This window comes from Chiloscyllium plagiosum, unplaced genomic scaffold (genome assembly GCF_037043375.1).
Source record: "Chiloscyllium plagiosum isolate Xiang-an unplaced genomic scaffold, Cpla_swu_hap1 HiC_scaffold_24, whole genome shotgun sequence".
In the NCBI taxonomy this organism is placed as follows: Eukaryota; Metazoa; Chordata; class Chondrichthyes; order Orectolobiformes; family Hemiscylliidae; genus Chiloscyllium; species Chiloscyllium plagiosum.
This window is the reverse complement of record NW_028270162.1, coordinates 2,601,909-2,614,500: the sequence shown is the minus strand read 5'-3', so window position 1 is coordinate 2,614,500 and position 12,592 is coordinate 2,601,909. Positions and strand designations below refer to the sequence as shown.

General features: G+C 42.7%; 1 protein-coding gene across 2 annotated transcripts in view; it reads right to left on the bottom strand.

Moving 5' to 3' along the window:
- piwil1 (piwi-like RNA-mediated gene silencing 1) overlaps positions 1 to 12,592 on the bottom strand; it is a 49,869-nt gene that overhangs the window by 11,839 nt on the left and 25,438 nt on the right. For both annotated transcript variants that reach the window (XM_087999848.1, XM_087999849.1), the window contains 3 exons: positions 9,651 to 9,851; positions 8,202 to 8,305; positions 2,299 to 2,369 (listed from right to left, as the gene is read on the bottom strand). In XM_087999848.1, the coding sequence (XP_087855974.1) occupies positions 2,299 to 2,369; positions 8,202 to 8,305; positions 9,651 to 9,851 (376 nt within the window). The remainder of the gene's footprint in view (positions 1 to 2,298; positions 2,370 to 8,201; positions 8,306 to 9,650; positions 9,852 to 12,592) is intronic.

Genomic DNA, 12,592 nt, shown 5'->3' with positions numbered 1-12,592 from the left:
AAGGAAAGGGACCTTGTTGTGAATGAGAACTTTGAAAAGCTGGGATACAGGCTTGACCAGATCAAGACTGAGGAAGTTGCTGCTGGAAGTTTTGGCAAATATTAAAATTGATGAGTCCCCAGGCCAGACCAGATTTATCCTAGGCTGCTCCGGGAAGTGAGAAAGGAGGTTGCTAAGCTGCTGGCGAAGATCTTTGCTTCCTCACTCTCCACGGGAGTCGTATGGAGGATTGGTGGGAGGTGAATATTGTTCCTCTTTTCAAGAAGGGGAATAGGAAAATCTCTGGCAATTACAGACCAGTCAGTCTGTAGTCAGCAAAGTTTTGGAAAGAATTCGGAGGGATAGGATGTTTGACTATTTGGCAAAGCACAGTGTAATTAAAGGTAGTCAGCATGGCTTTGAGAGGGGCAGGTCATGCCTCACAAATCTTATTGAGTTCTTTGAGGAGGTGACAAGACAAGTCGAAGAAGGTCGAGCAGTGGATGTGGTGTGTGTGGACTTTAGCAAGGCATTTGATAGGGTTCCCCATGGTAGGCTCATTCATAAAGTTTGGGATACAGGGAGATTTGGCTACCTGGATTCAGAATTGGCTGGCTGACAGAAGGCAGAGAGTGGTTGTAGATGGAAAGTATTCTGCCTGGGGTCAGTGTTGAGTGGGGTCCCACAGGGCTCTGTTCTTGGGCCTCTACTCTTTGCAGTTTTTAGAAACGACTTGGATGAGGAGGTGGGTTAGTAAATTTGCAGATGACACAAAGGTTGGAGGTGTCATCATTAGTATAGAGGGCTACTGCAGGCTGCAGCACTGGGCTGAAAAAATGGCAAATGGAGTTCAACCTGGATAAATGTGAAGTGATGCATTTTAGAAGGTCTAACTCAACTGCTGAATACAGGATCAAAGACAGGATTCTTGGCAGTATGGAGGAACAGAGGGATCTGGATGTGCAAGTTCATAGATCTCTCAAAGTTGCCACCCAAATGGATAGGGTTGTTCAGAAAGCATATGGTATTTTGGCTTTCATTAACAGGGGGATCGAGTTCAAGAGCCACGAGGTTTTGCTACTGCTCTACAAGTCCTTGGTGAGACCACACTTGGAATATTGTGTCCAGTTCTGGTTGCCCTACTATAGGAAAGATAGAGGGCTTTGAAGAGGGTGCAAAGAAGGTTTACCAGGATGCCGCCTGGACTGGAGGGCTTATCTTATGAAGAAAGGTTGAAAAGCTTGGACTTTTCTCTCTGGAGAGGAGTAGTAAGAGAGGAGACCTGATCGAGGTGTACAAAATAATGAGACAAATAGACAGACTCAATAGCCAGAGACTTTTCCCCAGGGCAGGATTGACTGGCAGGAGGGGTCATAGTTTGAAGCTATTAGAAGGAAGGTATAAAGGAGACATTAGAGGTAGGTTCTTTACTCAGAGTTGTGAATGCATGGAATGCATTGCCAGCGGTGGTGGTGGAAGCGGAGTCATTGGGGACAGTTAAGCAACTGCTGGACAATCACATGGATAGCAGTGAGTTGAGGGGAGCGTAGGTTAAGTTACTATATTTTACATTAGGATTAAATCTCGACAACATCGTGGGCCAAAGGGCCTGTTCTGTGCTGTACTTTTCTATGTTCTATTAACAGCAGCATCAGCTTAATTTCTGCACTCAACTGCTCACATGCAGTCACACATTTGCTTTAAAAGGAGCAACAATGATGAATACCAAGCTTCACTATAATTGTCTCAATATCCAGGCTTTAAAACAAAAGGTGCCAGAAATGAGGGTATACTATAAGGCTGTCAAATGCATGAGCCTAAAAGAATACTTTGTTAAAAGGAGTAAGTAATCCGAGTTAACCGTTTCTTTAACAGTCTCATGAAGACGACAGCAGAGTGAATGCACAGATTAGCTAAGCGTAGTTGTGCCCACTGATTAAGGAACTTTAAAGTGGGAAATATGGTGACCCTTCACAGATGTCTGAGTGTCTGTCAACTTGAGAATACTTTTTTTTGATGCATGAAAGAAAACGGTCTCAAATAGCTCTTATACAGTATAGAATTGTTGGTGGTTTTGCTTTCCTTGCATGTAATAACCTTTGATGTTCTTTTCCTCAAAGTAAATTGGCAGCCTTTTGGAAAAATGTTTAATGACTATCAGACTCTGGAAAAAAAAACCGCTGAAACAATAGATGGTTTATTAAGCCAGGTTTCATCCTGGGGATGTGATGTCCTGCATTCCCATCTGCTGGTAATACACTTAAAGACATTTCATGTGTAAGTATAGAACATCTTTATTCAATTCAAGCATCGACCTACCTTGTAAACAAACTTTTAATCCATCTACAAGTTCTTGTCCACGCTCTTGCAAGATGCAGCGAGAAAACCACCTGGTCAAAGACCACATTAGTTATTATTCTTCAACTTTATTATGTGAAAAGTTGGTGATGCAATCCTTCACACAAGATTGACATTTAAATTCATATTTAGCAATGAGTGTGTAGAGGTTTAAAAAAAAATCGAAATTAAAATAAAAATCTCCTAAACTGTGTAAAGCAAATATTCCAGTTAAACTCTGCTGCATAATTTCTTCAAATTGTATGCATACAGCAATTCCACAGATCTACTTCCTACTAAAAGCTTAAGATTTTCCTTTAGTTTAATTTCTAGCTTTTAAATGTTGACTAATCGACAAGTCAGGCAAACTGACAATTTTATTCCAGTGTAGAAAATTCTGCTCAGTACAGGAGAACAGAGCTAAACTCCCATCAGCATTTCTGCAACCTCACAACATTTCAGATTTTGGTTGCTATGCCATCCTAGAATGTTGTTTGCAGCTAGGCCAACTTCACAGAAACTTTTATTTCAAACTGCCAAAGACCCTGAAATGAACAAATCATGTGCCATAGTCAAAATAACTTGCTGAACAGACGAGACTATTTGTAAGAAATTACAATCTTAGAACTAAACACTAAAAACATCAGATTAAAAACTGCACGATTGTTTAAGTACTAACTGCTTACTTCATCAACCAACCTTCAGAACATGGCATATTTAGCAGAGAATTTAGAGTCAGATGTACAGTATGGAAACAGATTAGTTGGTTCAACTCATCCATGCTGACCAGATATCCTAAATTAAGCTAGTCTTATTGCTAGCATTTGGCCTATATCCCTCTAAACCTCTCTTATTTAATGTATCTATTCTGATTCCTTTTAAAATGTTGTAATTGTAACCAGCTTGACCACTAACTCTGGCAGCTTGTTCCATACATGCACCACCCTCTGCGTGAGCAAGTTGACCCTTAGGTCCCTTTTAAATCTTTCACCTCTTATCTTAAACCTATGCCCTCTAGTTTTGGACTCCCCCCAACCCTGGAGAAAAGACACTGATAGTTCACCCTATCCATGCCCATGATTTTATGAACTTCTATAAAGGTCATCCCTTAGCCGTCGATGCTCTAGGGAAATAGCCCCAGTATATTAAGCCTCTCCTACAATTCAAACCCTGGCAACATCTTTGCTGAACCCTTTTAGGGTTCACGACATCTTGCCTATGGCTGGGAGACTAGAATTAAACACAGTATTCCAAAACTGGCCTAACCAATGTCCTGTACAGCCACAATGTGACCTCCCGATTCCTATACTCAATGCACTGACCAATAAAGGCAAGCATACCAAATATAGAACATAGAAGAATACAGCGCAGTACAGGCCTTTCGGCCCTCGATGTTGCGCCGATCCAAGCCCACCCAACCTACACTTGCCCACTATCCTCCATATACCTATCCAATGCCCGCTTAAATGCCCATAATGAGGGAGAGTCCACCACTGCTACTGGCAGGGCATTCCATGAACTCACGACTCGCTGAGTAAAGAACCTACCCCTAACATCTGTCCTATACCTACCCCCCCTTAATTTAAAGCTATGCCCCCTTGTAATAGCTGACTCCATACGTGGAAAAAGATTCTCACTGTCGACCCTATCTAAACCCCTAATCATCTTGTACACCTCTATCAAGTCACCCCTAAACCTTCTTTTCTCCAATGAAAACAACCCCAAGTGCCTCAGCCTTTCCTCCTACGATCTTTCTACCATACCAGGCAACATCCTGGTAAACCTCCTCTGCACTCGTTCCAGTGCCTCCACATCCTTCCTATAATATGGCGACCAAAACTGCACACAATACTCCAGATGTGGCCACACCAGAGTCTTATACAACTGCAACATGACCTCAGTACTCCGGAACTCAATTCCTCTACCAATAAAAGCCAGTACGCCATATGCCTTCCTCACTGCACTATTTACCTGGGTGGCAACTTTCAAAGATTTGTGTACATGGACACCAAGATCCCTCTGCTCATCCACACTACCAAGTATCCGACCATTAGCCCAGTACCCCATCTTTTTATTACTCTTACCAAAGTGAATCACCTCACACTTAGCTACATTGAACTCCATTTGCCACCTTTCTGCCCAGTTCTGCAGCTTATCTATATCATCTTCACAATCCAGCCTACCTGTGATTCCACTTTCAAGTATCTATGAACCTGCACTCCAAGGTCTCTTTGTTCAGAAACACTCCTCAGGACCTTACCATTAAGGCATATACATCCTGCCCGGATTTGCCTTTCCAAAATGCAGCACCTCACATCTATCTAAATTAAACTCCATCTGCCACTCCTTGGTTTAGAGGTTGCAGTAAATAAGGTACTCCACCTGAAAGCATCAGGTCAGATGGGAGGTGATGGCCTCGTGATATTATTGCTAGATTATTAATCCAGAAACAGAGGATGATCCATCTCAGCCTCCTCCTGTGGTCCCTAGCATTACAGATACCAGTCTTCAACCAAGTCGATTCACTCCACGTGGTATCAACAAACAGCTGGAGACACTGGATACTGCAAAGGCTATGGGCCCTGGCAACATTCTGGTAATTAGCACTGAAGACCAGTGCTCCAGAACTTGCCACTCCCCTGGCCAAGTTGTTCCAGTAGAGTTATAACACTGGCACCTAACTATGTGGAAGTTTCCACTGGTATGTCCTGTACATAAAAAAAAAGGACAAATCCAACCTGACCAATTACCGCCACAATGCTCTATTCTCAAATCATAGGTAGTGAGATGGATAGAGTCATCAATAGTGCTATCAAGCCACTCCTGTTCAGCAATAACTTGCTCAGTGACACCTGGCTCCTGACCTCATTACAGCCTTGGTTCAAACAGCGGCATGACCCGCTGAAAGCAAAGGATAGGAAAGGCAAGATTCGTGAACCTTGGATGACAGGAGAAATCGTCCGACTAGCCAAGAGAAAAAGGGAAGCGCAGATAAGGTCCAGGCAGCTAAGAACAGAATGGGCCCTGGAGGAATATCGGGAGAGTAGGACAAGTCTTAAACGAAGAATCAAGCCGGCTAAAAGGGGTCATGAAATAGCTTTAGCGAGCAGAATTAAGGAGAACTCCAAAGCCTTTTATTCTTATATAAACAGCAAGCGGGTAACTAGAGAAAGGATTGGTCCACTAAAGGATAGGGAAGGAAGGCTGTGTGTCGAACCTGAGAGAATGGGTGAGATTCTGAATGAATACTTTGCAACAGTGTTCACTGAGGACAGAGACATGATGAATGTTGAGATTAGTGATAGAAGTTTGATTACTCTGGATCACGTTGACATAAGTAGGGAAGATGTGTTGGGTAGGCTAGAGGTTATTAAGGTGGACATATCTCCAGGACCAGATGGGACCTATCCCAAATTGCTGAGGGAGGCGAGAGAGGAATTAGCTGGGGCCCTGACAGATATCTTTGTGGCATCCTTAAACACAGGTGAGGCGCTGGAAGACTGGAGGGTTGTTCATATTGTGCCCCTGTACAAGGGTAGTAGGGATATTCCGAGTAACTACAGATCAGTGAGCCTGACGTCAATGGTGGGAAAGTTGTGGAGAAGGTACTGAGGGATAAAATCTATTTATATTTGGAAAAGAGAGAGCTCATCAGTGATAGGCAACATGGTTTTGTGTGGGGGAGATCGTACCTCACCAAGAGTTCTTTGAGTGACCAAGATCGATGAAGGAAGTTTCTCGAAATGGAGAAAGGTGACCAGTGGTGTTCCACAGGGGTCAGTGTTGAGGCCACTGTTGTTTGTGATATACATAAATGATCTGGAAGAGGGCACTGTTGGTATGATCAGCAAGTTTGCAGATTACAAAGATGGGTAGAGTAGCAGAAAGCATAGAGGACCAAAGAATACAGGAGAATATAGATAGACTGGAGAGTTGGGCAGAGAAGTGGCAGATGGAGTTCAATCCAGGCAAATGTGAGGTGAAACATTTTGGGGAGTCTAATTCTAAAGCTAATTATACAGTAAACGGAAGAGCCTTGGGAAAAGTTGATGAGCAGAGAGATCTGGAAGTTCAGGTCCATCGTACCCGAAAGGTTGTAGCACCGGTGGATAGGGTAGCCAAGGCAGCACATGGTATGCTTGCCTTCATCGGACGGGGTAGTGAGTATAAGAGCTGGCAGGACATGTTAAAGTTGTACACTACTTTGGTTCGGCCGCAGTTAGAACACTGTGTACAGTTCTGGTCGCCACATTACCAAATGGAGAGGGTGCCGAGAAGGTTTACGAGGATGTTGCCAGAGAGCTTGAGTAGGTTAGGATTGTTTTCATTAGAAAAAAGGTGATTGAGGGGGAACCTGATTGAGGTCTACAAAATCATGAAGGGTATAGACAGGGTAGATAGAGATAAGCGTTTTCCCAGGGTGAAAGATTCAATAACTAGAGGTCATGCTTTCAAGGTGAGAGGTGAAAAGTTTAAGAGGGATACACGCAAGTATTTTAAACAGAGGGTGGTGGGTGCCTGGAACGTGTTGCCAGCAGAGGTAGTAGAGGCAGGCACGGTAGTTTCATTTAAGATGCGTCTGGACCGGTGCATGACTAGATGGGGAGCACAGGGAAACAGATGCTTAGGAATTGGGCGACAGGTTTAGAAGGTGGATTTGGATTGGTTCAGGCTTGGAGGGCCAAAGGGCCTGTTCCTGGATTGTAAATTTTCCTTGTTCTTTTTGTTCTTTGTATGAACAAAAGACCTGAATTGCAGAGGGGAGGTGAGGAAATACCTTGATAACCAAGTGTGGCATTAAGGAGCCCTAGCTGAACTGGAATCGATGGGTATCAGGGACAAACTCTCCACTGATTGGAGTCATACCTGGCACATAAGACAGCGGACACGGAATCCTCCATTCTCAACATCCTGAAGGTTCCCATTGACCAGAAGCTCAACTGGAATCACCACAAACAGTGGTTGCAAGAGCAGTTCAGAGGCTAGGAATACTGCAAGTAACTCACCTCCTTATTCCCCAAAGCCTGTCCACTATCGACAACTTATTATTACTATCTCATGAACTTAAAAGGCACAAGTCAGGGGTGTGCCTGAACGAGTCAGCCCCAACAACACAAGCAGCTTGACACTATCCAGAACAAAATAGCCCATTTGATTGGCACTACATCTGTAAGCATCCACTCTTACAATCACTGAATCTCAGGAGTAGCACTGTGTACAAGTTGTGCTGCAGTAACTCACTAAAGCTGCTTAGATAGCACCTTCTAAACCAGTGCCATCTAAAAGGACAAGAGCATCAGATACAAGGGAACACCACCCCTTCCATGTTCCTCTCCAAATTGCTCACTATCCTGACTTAGAAATACATCACCAGGTCAAAATCCTGGAATTCCCTCCCTAATCTTAGACGGTTCAAGAAGGAAGCTCACTAGCACCTTAAAGGGCAACTGGTAAGGGCAACTGGTAAGGGCAACAAATGCTGGCCCAGCCAACAATGCTCAAACCCCACAAGTGAATGACAAAAAAAATGCCATAATCTATTTCATTTCATTCTAACTGCAAGTGCCAAGTTATTAACTGCAGAGTTTTGTATAAAGCGGAAATAGGAAAGTCTGAAGTGGGGTTGGAGAAAAGAAAAGGAAAAAAAAAGTCTGAAAGAAAAAAAAAAACAACTTTCACCTTGAGGTTTGATTTGTGTTGTATATTAATACCTTCCAGCTTCCCTCAATGAGTACATTTCCAAAACCCCACATATTTAAACTGATTTCAATGCAAACATTAAGGAAGAAATGTCAACTTTATATGGAGAAGGGATATGCTTTCATTGTAACTAATTAGGATAAATTTAAAAAGTGTTTTAAAGATACCTTCCACTTGGAACTTACCTTGTTATTGACTGATTAATACTGGCTACAAATCCTGCAATGGACTTCCTCCCAGCAGCATTATCATGGTAACAATCTATGCCAACCACCATGAGCTGTTTGAGCTGTAAAACATTCACCACATTAAGTCACCCATACTTTAGAATGCAATCAAGCCAAAAATCTGTTGACACCACAGCATCTTCCCAAATCCACAAGGAAAATTAACCTCTGTACCAAAGGTTCCATTGTTTTTTAAAAACAAAAGGAGACTATTATAGACTCTTCACAATTTTTATTATAGTTATTTTTACTTAAAATCAAACAGACCATCCTATTTGCATGTGATATGCTCCAAGCAATTGAATCACCAAGTTTCGATGGTCATTGAACAACTTGAGATCAACAAGAATGGCTGGTGTTAAATCCAGAAGTGGTCCTAACTCAAGTGAAGATGCTCATTTAACAAGCTGGTGCAGGCATGATGGGCCAAACAGCCTCCTCCTGCACTGGAAGACTTCTATGTGTCTGTGAATTGCTTTCAAATCTTTCAAAAAACAAGCTAAGAGCCAGTTCTTAGATTAATGACCCAAACTTTATCTCATTTCAAGGACTTTCAAGGAAAGAAAAGAAAAAAAAAAGAACTCGCCAGTCCAAAATGCGAGGAACAAAGAGGCATGAATTTGCACTTACAATATAGTCAAATAGGTACTTATACAGGAGTAATATATACTCTAATCCATAATGGACAAAGCACTCTAATACCAATTCCTCATTTCACCATGTTCCTATTATACAGGTTTGATTTAGTGAAGGGAAGAAGTAAATTATTCTTTAGCATGTGGACAACTCTGGCAGATCTTTAAAAATCAACCAGTGCAGGACTAAGTTTGCATGTGGGTCTGGCCCAGTGAAAAAGATAGGTTCATTGCTTTGAAGAGCTGAAAATGTGTTGCTGGAAAAGCGCAGCAGGTCAGGCAGCATCCAAGGAGCAGGAGAATCGACGTTTCAGGTATGAGCCCTTCTTCAGGATTGAAGGCCATCAATGAACTAACTATGCTTCTACAATAGACCAGCAGCTTTCATGCTAATTTTTCCAGATATAAAGATCAGGAAATTACATTCAATTAAAATGTGTTTACAAAGTCAGATTTGGATTTGAACTGACTACCTCTGATAGCTAGGTTAGCACCAAAACCATAAGGCCTTCCAATTCAGCGTCACCATTTTGCCTTGCAAGACTATGGACAGCTGATTTGTTACTGCATTCTTGGTTTGATGGATGTTTAAACCCACAATCCAGGAAACATGAAACAACATTGGTCTCTTTTGCTGTAATACAACAAACCAGTCTTTAATATCAAAGACTATAGTCTGATTTACTTAATTAGCGAAAAAAACTGCTAAAGTAATACATCATTTCGCGATACAATAAAGCATGGAGAGTTCTATTCAAGTGCAAATACTTACTGGAATCTCGACACTCCACAGTTCACCACCCATTTTACAGTTTATTTGTAATGCAATTTTTGTTGCAATAGCCATCAATGCTTGTGGCTTACTTAAGGTGCGAGCAACTACACACTGACTTGGGGTTGGGCATTCAACGCACAAGTATTTCTTGATGGTATCATATTTGTCTTTGCGATTAGAAGGAAGGACACAAACAACCTGGTGAGCAAAAGAATGTAATTTGAAAACAGAATTACCACTTTAATATACTTCATTCAAGACCATCATTGCAATGGATCCATTTTTCCAGGAGCTGAGGACAGAGGTGTTAAGAGGACAGATAGGAGATTCTGTGGGAATGAGAGAGACTCACAGCTGGCAGCCTCCCAAGTGCCAGGTTTCATGATGTCTCTGATCGTGTTTGAGGGGGTGGGGGAGCAGCCCCAAGTCATGGTCCACATAGGTAGGAAAAAGGGTGGGGATTTAAGGCAGAAATTCAGGGAGCTAGGGTGGAAGCTTAGGGCTAGAACAAATAGAGAGTTATTATCTCTGGTTTGGTGTCCGTGCTGGCGAGGTGAAGAATAGGGAGAGAGGGGAATTGAACACGCGGCTGCAAGGATGGTGCAGGAGGGTGGGTTTTGGGTTCCTGGATAATTGGGACTTTTTCTGGGGTAGGTGGGACCTCTGCAAACAGGATGGTCTACACCTCAACCAGAGGGGTTCCAATATCATGGGGACAGGGAGGTGAAATTTGCTAATGCTATACAGGAGGGTTTAACGAATTCAGCTGGGGGGGATGGGAACCTAAACTGTAGTTCGTGTCCAGTAGATTGATAGTTGTGATGTCAGAAACATGGTTTCAAGGTCGACGAGTGCACAACAAGCAGGAAGATGGTCTGAAGTGTGTCCACTTCAACGCCAGGAGCATCCAGAATAAGGTCGGAGAACTTGCAGCACAGGTTGTACTTGGGACTTCGATGTTGTGGCCATTTCGGAGACACGGATAGAGCAGGGAGAGGAATGGCTGTTGCTGGTTCCAGAATTTAAATGTTTCAGTGAGAACAGAGAAGATGGGAAAAAGAGGGGGGAGGTGTGGCATTGTTAGTCAAGGACAGTATTAAGGTGGCAGAAAGGACATTTGAGGACTCGTCTATGAGGGAGTATGGACTGAAGTTTGAAACAAGAAAGGAGGTCACCTGGTTGGGTAGTTTTCTATAGGCCTCCAAATAGTTCCAGGGATATAGACTAAAGGATTGCAAAGATGGTTCTGGATAACAGCCAGGGTAATAGGGTAGTTGTTATGGGAGACTTTAATTTCCCCAATATTGACTGGGAATACTATAGTTCAAGTACTTTAGATGAGTCAGTTTTTGTCCAGCGTGCGCAGAAGGGTTTCCTGACAGTATGTAGACAGGCCAACAAGGGGCAAGGCCACATTGGATTTGGTACGGGTAATGGACCCGGCCAGGTGTTAGATTTGGAGATAGGTGAGCACTTGTGATAGTGACCACAATTCAGTTATGTTTATTTTCGCGATGGAAAGGGATAGGTATATACCTCAGTGCAAGAGTTTTAACTGAGGGAAAGGCAATTATGATGCAAATAAGCAAGATTTAGGATGCATAGGATAGGGAAGGAAACTACAGGGGATGGACAAAATTGGAACGTGGAGCTTATTCAAGGAACAGCTACTGCATGACATTGATAAGTATGTACCTGCCAGGCAGGGAAGTGGTCAAGCGAGGGAAGCTGTGGTTTACTAAAGAAGTTGCACTCTTTTCAAGAGGAAGGCGATGGCTTATGTTAGGATGAGATATGAAAGCTCAGTTAGGACGCTTGAGAGTTACAACCTAATCAGGAAAGACCTAAAAAGAGAACTAAAAGGAGCCAGGAGGGGACATGAGAAGTCATTAGCAGATAGGATCAAGGAAAACCCTAAAGCTTTCTAAAAGTATATATTTTATTTCAGAATGACGAGAGTAAGATTAGGGCCAGTCAGGGACAGCAGTGGGAAGTTGTACGTGGAGTCAGAGGAGTTAGGGGAAGCTCTAATTTTTTTGTCAGTATTCACACTGGGAAAAAAAAACAATGTTGTCGAGGAGAATACTGAGCTCCAGACTACCAGACTAGACAGGATTGAGGCTCACAAGGAGATGGTGTTAGCAATTCTGCAAAGTGTGAAATAGTTAAGTCTCCTGGGCTGGATGAACTTTATCCTTGGATTCTCTGGAAAGCCAGGGAAGAGATTGCAGTGTCCTTGGCTTTGATCTTTATGTCATCACTATCTACAGGAATAGTGCCAAAAGACTGGAGGATACCCAGTGTTGTCCCCTTATTCAAGGGAGTAAAGACAACCTTGGTAATTATAGACCAGTGAACCTTACTTCGGTTGTGGGTAAAAAAAAAGAGTTGGAAAAAGTTAAGAAATAGGATTTATAATAATTTAGAGAGAAATAATTTGATTAGGGATAGTCAGCATGGTTTTGAAAAGGGTAGGTCATGCCTCACAAACTATTGAGTTTTTTGAGACGGTGATCAAACAGGTGGATGGGGGTAAAGCGGTTGATGTGGTATATATGGATTTCAGTAAGGCGTTTGATAAAGGTTCCCCATGGTAGGCTATTGCACAAATTACAGAGGCATGGGATGGAGGGTGATTTAGCGGCTCGGATCAAAAATTGGCTAGTTGAAAGAAGACAGAGTGGCTGGTTAATGGGAAACATTCATCTTGGAGTTCAGTTACTGGTGGTGTACCGCAAGGATCTGTTTCGGGTCCACTGCTGTTGGTCATTTTTATAAATGACCTGGATGTGGGTGTAGAAGGATGGGTTAGTAAATTTGCCGATGATACGAAGGTCAGTGGAGTTGTGGACAGTGCTGAAGGATGTTGCAGGTTTCAGAGGGACATAGATAAGCTGCAGAGATGGGCTAAGAGATGGCAAATGGAGTTTAGTGTGGAA